The sequence below is a fragment of the Chiloscyllium plagiosum genome, unplaced genomic scaffold (assembly GCF_037043375.1).
Source record: "Chiloscyllium plagiosum isolate Xiang-an unplaced genomic scaffold, Cpla_swu_hap1 HiC_scaffold_18, whole genome shotgun sequence".
NCBI classification, from domain to species: domain Eukaryota; kingdom Metazoa; phylum Chordata; class Chondrichthyes; order Orectolobiformes; family Hemiscylliidae; genus Chiloscyllium; species Chiloscyllium plagiosum.
Genome location: NW_028270156.1, coordinates 80229641 through 80244072, shown reverse-complemented (window position 1 = coordinate 80244072; position 14432 = coordinate 80229641). Strand labels below are relative to the sequence as shown.

The 14432-nt window shown below is 43.4% G+C and overlaps 1 protein-coding gene across 3 annotated transcripts in view; it reads right to left on the bottom strand.

The window, feature by feature from the left end:
- The window catches only part of acp2 (acid phosphatase 2, lysosomal), a 123215-nt gene extending 108783 nt beyond the window's left edge, over positions 1-14432 (bottom strand). For all 3 annotated transcript variants that reach the window (XM_043706324.2, XM_043706322.2, XM_043706323.2), the window contains exon 1: positions 14305-14432. In XM_043706324.2, the coding sequence (XP_043562259.1) occupies positions 14305-14406 (102 nt within the window). In that variant the 5' untranslated portion in view covers positions 14407-14432. The remainder of the gene's footprint in view (positions 1-14304) is intronic.

Below are 14432 nucleotides of genomic sequence, written 5' to 3'. Positions count from 1 at the left end.
TCTATACCCTTTATGTATGTATAAGCTGTATCCTCTGACAACCTTTCTCACTGTCCACAACTCCACCAATTTCATGTTGTCTGCAAACTTACTAATCGGACCAACTGCATTTTCAACCAAATCATTAAATATACAAATGTAGGAACAAATTACCAGAACCGATGCTAGAAGCTGTACTGAAAACAAAAAATGCTGGAAATTACAGGCAGCATCCATGGAGAGATAGCAAAGTAATGTTTTGAGTCCATATGACTCTTCATCAGAGCAGATGATGAAGACAGCTCTGATGAAGAGTCATCTAGACTCAAAACATTAGTTTGCTCTCTCTCCATGAATGCCACCTGGCCCGCTGTGATTTCCAGCACTTTTTGTTTTCAATAGTTTATATGGATCATTTCTCCATATCCACAGATTTCGTTCCTGAGAAACACTCTGAACGATGAAACTCACGAAAATTAAGTTTATTAAAAAAGATTTAAATGGTTAAAAATATCACAGATATACATTTTTTAACCATGAACGCTGAGTTTTGTTGTTACTTATTTTTGGCGTGACTAGGCGAATTCGCGATGTGATTTAGCAAATACAGAGGGTTTACTGTATTTCAAACAACAGGAGGTCGCAGCACTGATCACTGTGAAACACCACTGGTCACAGACTCCAGTCACAAAAACACCCCTTAACAACCATCTTCTGACCTCGACAACCAAACCAAGTTTGTAACCAACTGACCAACTCACTAATTTTCTGGGTCAGCCTACCAGGAGGGGCCTTGTCAAAGGCTTTAGTGAAGTCCATGTTGACAACATCCACTGCCCTTTCCTCATCAATCATGTTCATCACTTCCTCAAAAACTTCATCACGTTTGACAGACAAGATCTCTTCTGCATAAACCCATGCTGACTATCCTAAATAAGCTCTAAATGCTAGTAAATTCTCTAAATACTAATAGATTCTGTCCCTAAGAATCTTCTCCAATACTTTCTCTATCACTGATGTAAGGCTCATCGGCTATGATGATACTATGGCTTAAAGATGTGTATTTTGGCCTGGTTCTGTTTGAAGCAGGTCTTAATGCAGAGGTACAGAGATGTCTATTGAAAATTCGGTGTAAACCACTTGTGAGATCTTGTTTTTTTTTTAAATTTGGAACCATTGAAGCAGTCTGAATAGCAGTCTCAAGCCCCCACTGAACGAGGATGTCTAGTTTTAGCTTTCAGCAGTTGTTGCTGAGGTCTCAGCAAGGTTTGGAAGCTGCTGTACATCTCTCCCTGCTACACACTCAGTTTTCTCTTGGCATTTTCCTACTACTACATGTGAGACGATCTGTTTTTCTGAATTTGCCTTTGCCAAGGATGTGTTTCTGGAATGTTACATTTGAACAGTAAATTAGTATTAGTTACTGTCTCTGTCTCTATGATTTTGTTAAGCACTTTGATAAAGCTGTAGCTAAGCCAATCTTTTCATTTTTTTTCTTTTGTTCTATGAATAAAGTTATGTTTTGCTTAACGTTAAGTAGTTTGACCAATTGAATTGCATGTGGAATGCAACACCTTATGCTTACCTTGAACATAGGTTAGGGTCTAGGCCATTTTATTTAAATATTTTGAGGGGGGTTTGGTCTGGTCCGTAACACCGGCTTATAATTTCCTGGATTATGCCTTTCCTTCTTAAAGGAAGGAAGGAACAACATGGAATATTCTCCAGACTTCTGGGACCTTGCCTGTGGCTAAAGATCTCTGTCAAGGCCCCAACAATCTCCTCACTTGCCTCCCTCAGTATCTTAGAATAAATCGCATCAGACCCTGGGAATTTATCTATCTTCATGTTTTTCCAAGACATCCATCATTTCCTGCTCCTCCTCAGTATCTAATTTGTTCAGTTCCTTTTGAAGACTGTTGTAATTAGCCTTCCGCTAATATAGCACTTGCAACCAAGAACCAGTCTAATTCTATCACAGCTATCTTAAAAACTTACAGAATTATGATTACTGTTCCCAAAACACACCGGCACTGAAGCTTCAATCACACTTCAATCACTTGGCCAGGCTCATTCCCCAATACAAGGTCCAGTACACCTCCTTCCCTAATTGGAGTAGCTACATATTGTTTCAACAAACCCTTCGAGGCATACCACACAAATTCTGCCTCAACTAAGCCAGTGGAACTAAAAGGAGTCCCAGTTAATATTGTACAAGTTAAAAATCACCCACTTCAACAATCCTGGTTTTTTTACATCTTCCTATGATCTGCTTACGTATCTGTTCCTCTATCGCCAGCTGGCTATTGGGAGGCCTATCGTAGTGATCTGGATGTTTTTGTGTCTCATGCACAAAAGGTTGCTGCTCCTGCATGCTCAGCAATTAAGATGGCAATGGCAATTTGGCCTTCATTAGTTGGAGTTGAAAAGTCTTGTTCAAAGGGTACAAGGTATTATTGAGACTACACCTGGAGTACTGTATATAGATTCGGTACCTGTTGTTTTTAAATAAAGGATATACTGATATTGAACGCAGTTCAAAAGTGATTCACTAGGCTGATTCCTGGGATAAAGGTGTTGACTTATCAAGTCTCAACAAACCGCTTAGGTCATTATTCATTAAAGTGTATAGTTCTTTGAGGAGGTGTTAAGACAGGGTTGACGACGGTCGAGCAGTGGATGTGGTGTATATGGATTTCAGCAAGGCATTTGATAGGGTTCCCCACGGTAGGCTCATTCATAAAGTCAGGAAGTACGGGATACAGGGAGATTTGGCTATCTGGATTCAGAATTAGCTGGCTGACAGAAGGCAGAGAGTGGTTGTAGATGGAAAGTATTCTGCCTGGAAGACAGTGTTGAGTGGGGTCCCGCAGGGCACTGTTCTTGGGCCTCTGCTCTTGGTAGTTTTTATAAATGACTTGGATGAGGAGGTTGAGGGGTGGGTTAGTAAACTTGCAGATGTTGTCGATAGTATAGAGGGCTACTGCAGGCTGTAGCGCGACATAGGCAGGATGCAGAGCTGAACTAAGAAATGACAGATGGAGTTCAACCTGGATAAATGCAAAGTGATGCATTTTGGAAGGTTGAACTCGAATGCTGAATATAGGATTAAAGACAGGATTCTTGGCAGTGTGGAGGAACAGAGGGATCTGGGTGAGCAAGTACATAGATCCCTGAAAGTTGCCACCCAAGTGGATAGGGTTGTTAAGAAAGCATATAGTGTTTTGGCTTTCATTAACAGGGGGATCGAGTTTAAGAGCCGCGAGGTTTTGCTGCAGCTCTACAAGTCCCTGGTGAGACCAGACTTGGAATATTGTGTCCAGTTCTGGTTGCCCTACTATAGGAAAGATACAGAGCATTTTGAGAGGGTGCAAAGAAGGTTTACCAGGATGCTGCCTGGACTGGTGGGCTTGCCTTATGAAGAAAGGTTGAATGAGCTCTGGAGAGGAAGAAGAGAAGAGACCTGATCGAGGTGTACAAAATAATGAGAGGAATAGATAGAGTAAGTAGCCAGAGACTTTTTCCCAGGACAGGATTGACTGGTATGAGAAGTCATAGTTTGAAGATATTAGGAGGAAGTTATAAAGGAGAAATCAGAGGTAGGTTCTTCACGCAGAGAGTTGTGAATGCATTGCCAGCTGTGGTGGTGGAAGCGAAGTCATTGGGGACATTTAAGCCACTGCTGGACATGCACATGGATAGCAGTGAGTTGAGGGGTGAGTAGGTTAAGTTACTATATTTGACATTCGGATTAAGTCTCGGCACAATATCGTGGGCCTGTTCTGTACTGTACTTTTCTCTGTTCTATGTACAAGATTGAGAAGTGATTTCATTGAAGCGCACAGGAATCTGAGGGACCATGACAGAATAAATGTTAAGAAGATATTTCCACTGATGGGAAAATCTCGAACAAGGAGACATAGCTATAAAATAAGGGTATTTAAGCAGATTTAAAACAGAGTTGAGAAAGAATTCCTTATCCTGGAGGGTAGTGCATGTCTGGAATTCTCTACCCAGGCAGCGGTGGAGGCTGGATCATTGAAAGCATGTAAAGAAATGGCAGAAAGGTTTTCAAATATCCGAGAATTGATGGCAATGCTGAGCTGACACAAGAGCAGAGCTGGGCCAGATCAGCCATGATTTTGTTGAATGGTAGGCAGGCTTAGGGGGCCAAATGGCCTACTTCTACTCTTATGCTCCTATGGTCACCATTTCAACTGGGCCTAAAATTCAACCCTTTTTTGGTGCTTGTTACTTAGGGCTGCTGGAATTTTGAGGTCATTATTCGACCCTGTCACAATACAGGATACCTAGTATGGTATAACCTGCTCTCTGGTTGGTTCCAAAATGTGCTGCTCTTACAAACTCTCTCCAAACCCACACTCTGATCTCCTTATCCAAGATACTACCGCAACCTGATTTTCTTTTCTAGTTGATATCTGGATTAAAGTCTTCCATGAATACTGCCTCCCTATAATCACGAGCACTCATTATTTCTTCTTGTATACACAGTAATGTCAAGGTGAGACATTTAAAAGATCCATTGATCACTCGCATTTGAGACAGCTTTTCATTATTACTCATCTCCATCCAAACCTATACTATATCCTAATGTCCCGAACTAAAATCGTACTCCACTACTGCACAAATACCTGGCTCGATTAGGAGTGTTACCCCTCCACCCTTACCTGGTTTCCTAGTTTCCTTGAATATTATAGTCTGTTCAATATTCAGAACCACATTCATCCCCACCTCCAACTTTATTATACTTAAGTCATGGCTCCATAATTGCTATCAGAATGAATCTATTTATTTCAATGAGCTCTATCCTTTTGTTTACTTTGCTATGAATGCTACACATATTGCGGTAAGACCATAAGATGTAGGAACAGAAGTAGGTCCATCAAGTCTGCTCCACCATTCAATTCCCTCCATGATTCAAAATCTGAGTCTGAGTCTATCTCAACCTTGAGCATACTTAACAATCAAGCCTCAACACCCCTCCATAGGAAGGTGCACTCTCCTCTCAGAGAAGAAATCCATCCACGTTTTGTGGGCAACGTGTTTCTCTGAGATTATGCCCTCTGGTCCTAGACCCTTCCTCCAAGATAAACAACCTTTGTGCCTCTACCACATCAAGCCCCCGAAGAATCTTATAGTCTCACTAAGGTCTTTTCTCATTCTTCTAAACTCCAATGAGCATCAGCTCAACTTACTTGTTGTCTCCTCAGAAGACAATCCATTCATTACTGAGATCAACCTAGTGAACCTTTCTGGACTGTCTCCTTTGCCAGTACATCTCTTATTAGGTACGGAGCTTTGGTCTAACTAGTTCTGTGTATAGTTTTAGGAAAACCTCTTTATTTTAATTCTCTATTGCCTTTGAAATAAAGGTCAACATTCCACTTGCCTTCCCCATTAGCTGCTGAACTGGGATGCGAGCATTTTTATGCACAGTGACTCCAAAATGTTTCTTTGCCGTGGATTTCTACAGTCTGCTTCCTGCCAAAGTCAATAATCTCACATTTTCAGGTGTCTATTTCAATTGCCAAGTTTTTGTCCATTCATTTAACCTTTCTACATCCTTCTGTAGATATTTTGTCATTCGCACCACTTGCCTTCTATGTAGATTTGTGAGATCTATAAACATGCTGATAGCAAATTCACTTTTTTCATCCATATACATATTAATAGACAACTGTGGCTCCCTCACTAATCCATATAGCGCTACTTACAAGTTGCCATTCTGAAATCTCAATTCTGTCTCCTTATTACTTAGCCAATCTTCTATCCCCAATAGCATGGGCTCTTGTCTCATTAAGTAGCATTATGTTTAGTACATTACCGAACACCTTTTACATCTACAGTTCCCCTTTATCTGCTTGTTACCTCCTGAAAAAATTCTAATACATTTGTCAGACGTGATGTTTTGCTTCACGAAGCCACGCTGACTCTGCTTAATATATGTTCTATTTCTAAATGTTCGATCATACCCTTGACAATACTTTAGCAGTTTCTAAGCTGTTCAGCCAACAGGTCTCTTGTTAGCTTCTTTTTCCCCCCTCTCCTTTCTGTTCATTTGCAGTTTTCCAAATCTTTGGGACTTTTTCCAGGATCTAAGGATTTTGGAAGATTACTACCAGTGCATCCATTATCTCTGCAGCTACAATTTGAGATATCCTAGAATACAATCCATCAGGTCCAAGTGACTTATTGGTCTTTAGACCTATTAGTTTATGAGCACATTTTCCCTGGTGATATTGTTTACCCTTCCGCCCATCCTTTAGTCGTGCGGTCAAACCTGTTTCAAAGACTGTATCCTTATTTTTTTTCCTGTTCTTCTTTATTATTTTTTTATATTTTTTTTTCCCCTACTGCGGTGGTGCTTACTTTTCCCCAACACCCATGTTGTGTGTGTGCAGGTGTGAGACACAATGAAAGACACAAGGTGCAACTGTATCCTTATTAATCAGGAGCCAGAAGAACTGTCATTGGACAAGACTCAATTAGCTCCAAGTCACAGTACTTAACATTTCAAAGGTTCATCTGGAAGCCAACCTCTGAAATATTCAACTACAACAAAACACAACCACACTTCTTGAATCCTTCACTTCAAGTTTAAAGTATCAAATCCATTCCAGAAACTATAAACATGGCACAAGGGAGTCCAGGGATGGCAAATTAGAGATAGAGTAAAAGTAAAATCTGTAAAAGCACTATTTGCAACCAAGCTTTCTGTATATTAGCCTGGCCTCAGATAGATGGAGTGCATTATTTTGTCAAACTTAGCCAAAATTAAATAACACTTAGTTTTCAACTCAGGATTTTGTTGATAACTTAATGATTTAGAATATGCCTAGAATAGGTAAAAACAAACTTCGTTCACACAAAACAGACTGATGACACGCAGTCTACCAGTGACATATTCTATTGCTTACGGTGAGTGGTGAAGTATTTAATAGATTAAAGCTTTACAGTTTTCAGAATGGTTTGCCTCAAAGGAGAGCTTTCACAGTGCTGATCTTGAATGAAATGTATCAGAATATATGATCTGACCATCTTACAGGTAGAAAACGTCTTTTCAAGACGAGAGTTACCAACCCTCTGCCCTGATGTAGGCTCAGCAGGGGAACAGAGATTTGGCCAGTTTTACTCTGTAGGCAAATAGAAAGAACTCAATCCTTTTCTACAGAAAGGAGTCAATCCCAAACATGATCAACTGCATATCCTATGACACATCCTTAATGATTCCAAGGAAGAAACAGTGACACGTGAACATATATAATATGCAGCCTAAGTGTGAGATCAATTTTAGGGGAAAGGTAATATGATCTTCAGAGAAATAATGGTAACAAAGCACGACGTAGAGTTAAACGTTCCCTGCATCTGGCTGCAGTCAGAGTTTTGGGCTTCCTCCAAGCACAGTGAAATTCTGATTATACAGCTGGGAAACAGTCCAGGCCATTCAGTAAAATGACAAGAAAAATTGGAAATTGAGAAGTCACGAATGTTAAACCAAGGCCCAGTCTGAAATCATTCTGCACACCATTTGAAACAAAGAGCAGGAAGGTTCTCCCTAGTATACAGACAAATTGCGATCTCACAACCATTGCAATAACAGCCCATTTATTTGAATTGGGCTGTGTTCTGCTGAAAGGTCATTTGACTGCTTTTTACAGATTTTACCCTGAGTAGTTGTAACATTTTCTACCTCAGTATTCTGGTTTTTCAATTTAGCCTTCTCTCCTGATCAGCATCATCTCAACTCATTTCCACTTCAAATACCCATCCTCATAATTTATTTTATAGTCTTTGCTTCTGATTTAAGACATAAGGAGACATTACAAAACACTATCAAAGACCTCAGTTGGAATATTGATCCCAATTCTGACCACTGCTCTTTAGGATGGCGAAATCTGAGGAGGGACACAGAGAAGAGTCACAATGTGAAAGCAAAGAGCAGATCTTTTAGTTAGGTCAGAAAAACTAAAATGGAGAATGTTCTCCCTGGAGTGAAGCAGGTTCTGAGGAGATAGGGTAGGACTATTCACAATCATGGCTGGTTTTGAAAGAATACAGACAGAAGCTGTTTCCACTTGTAGAAGGGAGGGGTTAGGCAGCAATGTAGTGGAATTGTCATTGGAAAAGCGAACTAGATGCCTAGACAAATGCTGTGCAGCATTGTTTCAAATCTCACCACAACACATGGTGAATTTTAAATTCAATAAAATCTGAATTAAAGCAAGTCAAATATAGATAGTGGTAAAAACGCATCTGATCCATCACGTGTCCTTCCCTCATCTTGTCGACAAATGACTCCAAATCCATTGCAATGTGCTTGACTCTTACCTGCCTTGCAAAAAGCCAGGTATCATTCCAACAAATGTAAATAAAGAAATTAAGTGAGATGGACAGTAACATTGAACAAGGCATCAGAGTGATAGTAGTAAACACAGCCCTGTTGACCCTGCAAAGTCCTCCTTACTTACATCGAGGAGTTAGTGTCACATCGAGACTAGCCGAGCCACAGCCTGACACTGTCATACTCATGGAATCAGACCTTACAGCAGAGATAGTGTCAGTGGTCTACAGCCAGGAAGAGGCTGGGAGCCTTCAACATTGACTCTGGACCCTTCAGACTGGACACAAGTCAAACATGGGCAAGGAAAGTGCCTCTGAATTGCCACATTCCGTCTCCCTTTGGCTGATGAGTCAGCGCCCCTTGATGCTGAACAACACTTGGAGGAAGCAGAGGGTGGCAAGGGCATCAAATGTATTTTGGATGGGGATTTCAATGTCCACCACCAAGAGCGGCTCAGCAGTTGCATTACTCATTGAACCAGTCAGCTCCTAAAATTGATACTAGACTGGATCTGTGACAGGTGATGAGGGAATCACAAGAGGGACAGTACAGTCAAGAACAAAGAACATTACAGCACAAGAACACAGGCTCTCCGGCCCTCCAAGCCTGTGTCGATCTAGATCCTCTATCTAAACCTGTCACCTATTCTCTAAGGATCTGTATCCCTCTGCTCCCTGCCCATTCATGTATCTGTCTAGATACATCTTAAATGATGCTATCGTTCCTGCCTCTACCACCTCCGCTGGCAACGCGTTCCAGGCCCCTACCACCATCTGCGTAGAGAACCTTCCATGCATAGCTCCCTTCAACCTTTCTCCTCTCATCTTGAACTCCTAACGCCTAGTAATTGAGTCCCCCACTCTGGGTAAAAGCTTCGAGCTATCCACCTGTCTATACCCCTCATGGTTTTGTGGACTCAATCAGTTCCCCCCCCCCCCCCCCCCCCATGTCTTTCTGATGAAAATAATCTTAATCTACTCAACCTCTCTTCATAGTAGCACCCTCCATACCAGCAACATCCTGGTGAACCTCCTCTGCACCCTCTCCAAAGCATCCACATCCTTTTGGTAATGTGATGACCAGAACTCTATGCAGTATTCCAAATGGGGCCAAACCAATGTCCTATACAACTATAACATGACCTACCAACTCTTGTACTTACTACCCTGTCGGATGAAGGAAAGCATACCATATGCCTTCTTGACCACTCTACTGACCTGCGTTGCCACCTTCAGGGAACAATGGACCTGAACACCCAGATCTCTCGGTACACTAATTCTCCCCAGGACTTTTCCAGTTACCATATAGTTCACTCTTGAATTGGATGTTCCAAAATGCATCACCAAGCAATTGCCCGGATTGAACTCCATCTGCCATTTCTCCGCCCAACTCTCCAATCTATCTATATTCTGCTGTATTCTCTGATAGTTCCCTTCACTATCTGCTACTCCACTAATCTTAGTGTCATCTGCAAACTTGCTAATCAGACCACCTAAACCTTTCTCCAGATCTTTTATGTATATCACAAACAATAGCGGTCCCAACACGGATCCCTGAGGAATACCACTGGTCACAGTTCTCCATTTTGAGAAACTCCCTTCCATTACTACTCTCTGTCTCTTGTTGTCCAGCCAGTTCTTTATCCATCTAGCTAGTACACCCTGGATTCCATGTAACTTCACTTTCTCCATCAGCCTACTATGGGGAACCTTATCAAACGCCTTACTGAATTCCATGTATATCACATCTACAGCCCTTCCCTCATCAATCAACTTGGTCACTTCCTCAAAGAATTCTATTAAGTTGGTAAGACATGACCTTCCCCGCACAAAACCACGTTGCTTATCACTGATAAACCCATTTTCTTCCAAATGGGATTAGATCCTATCCCTCAGTATCTTCTCCAGCAGCTTTCCTGCCACTGACGTCAGGCTCACAGGTCTGTAATTATCTGGATTATCCCTGCTACCCTTCTTAAACAAGGGGACAACATTAGCAATTCTCCAGTCCTCTGGGATCTCACCAGTGTTTAAGGATGCTGCAAAGATTCTGTTAAGCCCCCAGCTATTTCCTCTCTCGTTTCCCTCAGTAACTTGGGATAGGTCCCATCCAGGCAAAAGTGAGGACTGCAGATGCTGGAAACCAGAATTTAGATTAGAGTAGTGCTGGAAAAGCACAGCATTCCTGATCAAGGGCTTTTGCCCGAAACATCGATTTTCCTGCTCCTTGGATGCTCTACCACCTGTTGTGCTTTTCCAGCACCACTCTGACCTAAACTCTAGATCCCATCCAGACCTGGTGACTTGTCCATCTTAATGCCTTTTAGAATACCCAACATTTCCTCCCTCTTTATGCTGACTTGACCTGGAGTAATCAAACATCTATCCCTAACCCCAACATCTGTCATGTCCCTCTCCTCAGTGAATACTGATACAAAGTACTCATTAAGAATCTCACCCATTGTCCCTGACTCCACGCAAAACTTTCCTCCTTTGTCTTTGAGTAGGCCAACCCTTTCTCTAGTTACCCTCTTGCTCCTTCCATACGACAGTGTCTCTATTGTACAGTCCTTATGGAGACAAAGACGAAGAGTGTGATGGTGGAAGTGCCCAGCAGTCAGGCAGCACTTGAGGAGCAGGGGAATTGATGTTTCGGGCATAAGCCCTTCATCAGTAACTCTGACGTGTCCCGATGAAGGGCTTATGCCAGAAACGTCTATTTTCCTGTCCTTCAGATGCTGCCTGACTGGCTGTGCTTTTCCAGCACCACACTCTGTCTCCACAAGGAGAAAGTGAGGATTGCAAATGCAGGGGATCAGAGTCAAAGTCCCTCCTTCACACTGAGAATAACCTCTAGCATGCGGTGTGGCATTATTACTGTGTTAAACGAAACAGGCTTCAAATAGAGCTAGAAACTCAAGATTGGATATTCGTGAGGTGATGTGGATCATCAACAGCAGCAGAATCATAATCCAACACAATCTACAACCTTTTGGCTCCACTCTACCATTATCATCAAGCCAGGGGATCAACCCTGGCTCAATGAAAATTGCAGAAGGGCATGCCAAAAAATTAAGCACCAACCTGGTGAACCAACTTACCAAACAAACATCCAAACAGCAAGCAATGGACAGAGCTAAGCAATCCCACGGCCGATGGATCAGATTGTGCTGTATGACCCAATGACTGAGTGCTGCAATCCTGCCACATTTAGTTGTGAATGTTGGTGGACAACTAAACAACATGATTGGACGAGGTGGCTCCATGAATGTCCCCATCCTCCGTGATGGGACAGCCCGACACATCAGAGCAAAAGACAAGCCTGAAGCATTTGTGACAATCTTCAGCCATGACTACCATGATCCACCTTGGCCCCCTGCAGTCTTCAATTAATTCGAATCACTCCATGAGATATTAAAGAACAACTGCAGGCACTGGAAGCTACAAAGACAATGGGCACTGACAACCTTCCAGCAACAGCACTGAAGATTTGTGCTTCGTAACTTGCTGCTCCCCAGTCAAGCTTTTCTGGTACAGTTAAAACATGGAGTCCTGAAGAAGGGTTCTTCCCGAAACGTCAACTCTCTTGCTCCTCGGATGCTGCCTGACCTGCTGTGCCATTTCCAGTGCCACGTTTTATTGACTCTCACTGCCAGAAGTTACCAGCCAACATCATTGTACCGCACTGACACAAGAGCTGACTAGCTGTTTCTAACATTTCTAACATTTAAATTTAACTTCTGAATATTTCACAATATGTTACATTCATCCATAATTATTTGTTGAAACACATTTGAGAGTTTCACATTCTGCCACTCCTCTTAATGAGATTTCCCCACCTTGTGTTCTCTCTTCACTCAATGATCATATTAGTGCCCAACCTTGCCCTTGCTACTGTTGGACATGGCTGAACTTGTTCTAAATTGAATTGTTGAAATCATCCTCTTCTCTCCTCCCCTCCTCCTCAACCCACACCTCCCTCTCCTCTCCCCATCTTCGCCCCCCTCTTCTCCTGTCCCCACCGCCCTCCTCCTCCTCCATCCTAACCATCCTCTCCTTCCTCCCTCCTCCGTCTTTACCTCCTTCTGTCCATCCTCACCTCCTTCTCATTCCCTCTTCCTCCATCCTCGCATCTCTCCTCTCCTCCTCATGTCTATCTCTCCATTCCTCCTCCCACCCATCTACCTCTCCTGTCCTCCCAGCCTCCCTCTGCATCTCCTTCTCTATCTCCCTTTTTAAAATTTATTCATTTGTGGGATGTGGGCATCACTGGCTGGCCAGTATTTTATGCCAGCTCCTAGTTTTGCAATCGAGGTGCTATGGGTTGACTCACAATGCCATCAGGGACGGAATTCCAGGATTTTGACCCAATGTCAGTGAAGGACTGGTAATATATTTCCAAGTCAGGATGGCGAGTGGCTTGGAAGAGAACTTGCAGGTGGTGGTGTTCCCATATATCTGTAGTCCTTGTCCTTCTGGATGGAAGTGGTCATGGATTTGGAAGGGTTGTCTGAGGATCTTCTGTAAATTTCTGTTAAGACAGTATACTCTGCTTCTACTGAGCGTTGGTAGTGAAGGGAATGGATGTCATGCTAAACAAGCAGACTGCTTTATCCCTGATGGTGTCAAACTTCTTGAGTGTTATTGGGGCTGCACCCATTGGGGCTGCACCCATTCAGGCAAGTTGAGGAATACTCCTGACTTACTTGTTGTAAATGGTAGACTGGCTTTGGGGAGTAAGGACACGAGTTAGCTGCCACAGTATACCTAGCCTCTGACCTGCTCTTGTAGCCGCTGTTTATTTGGTGAGTTCATTTAAGTTCCTGGTCAATGATAACCCCTAGGACGTTGATAGTTGGGGATTCCATTGAATTTCAAGGGGCAGTGGTGGTTAGATTGTCTCTTATTGGTGATGTGTTGCTGGAAAGGCGCAGCAGGTCAGGCAGCATCCAAGGAACAGGAGAATCGACGTTTCAGGCATAAGCCCTTCTTCAGGCTTATGCCCGAAACGTCGATTCTCCTGTTCCTTGGATGCTGCCTGACCTGCTGCGCTTTTCCAGCAACACATTTTCAGCTCTGATCTCCAGCATCTGCAGTCCTCACTTTCTCCTCTTATTGGTAATGGTCATAGCCAGGCAATTGCGTGGTGTGAATGTTACTTGGCACTTGTCAGCCCAAGCCTGGCTATCGTCCAGGTCCTGTTGCATTTAAACATGAATTGCTTCAGCGTTTGAGGACTGGCGAATGTTGCTGAACATTGCTGATTATTGCACAAACATCTCCACTTCTGATCTGACAGTAGAGGGAAGGTCAATGATGAAGCACCTGAAGGTTATTGGGCCTTGGACACTACCCTGGGGATCTCTGGCAGTGATGTGCTGGAGCTGAGATGATCGACCATCAAATAATCGTGTTTCTATATATATATATATATATATAAGGTTGGATTCCAAGCACCAGGCAGTTTGCCCCCAATACCCATTGATTCCAGTTTAGTTAGGGCTCCTCAAATCATAGGATCCATACTGTGCAGAAACTGGACAGTTGGCTAAATGAGTCCACCCAACGCTGGGATCCCGATCCCCCTCCCCCAGGGTGCACCCCCTCCCCCCCCAAATCCACCCCTCCTTTCCTCCCATTTTCACTCTTCCCACCACACCCCCTCTCCTACTATTCTGCCACCCTTTCTCCACCCCACCCCATCCCTCCGTCACCTATCTCCCTGTTCCTCCCTCTCCCTCCTATTTTATCTTACTCCCCCCTCCTCCTGTTCCACTCTCCTCTACCTCTCTCCCTATCCTCCTTTATCCCCCAATGCCTCCCTCCTCTCCGTCTTTGGTCACCCTCCCTCACCTTCATCCGTCTCCCTGGACCCTCTTATCCCTCATGCCTCCCAGCCAACCCCAGTGGGTCCACATCATTCTATACATACTCACTCCCTCCCACACTCACTCACTCACTCACCAGGTTGACAAAGTGCAGCCTCCTTCCCTCCGCCGCCCTCACCAGGCCCAGCGACACCAGGACAAGCAGCAGCACAACCCGGGAGCAGAGGATCGGCGCCATGGAGCCCTGACGGCGGGAGCGTCAAA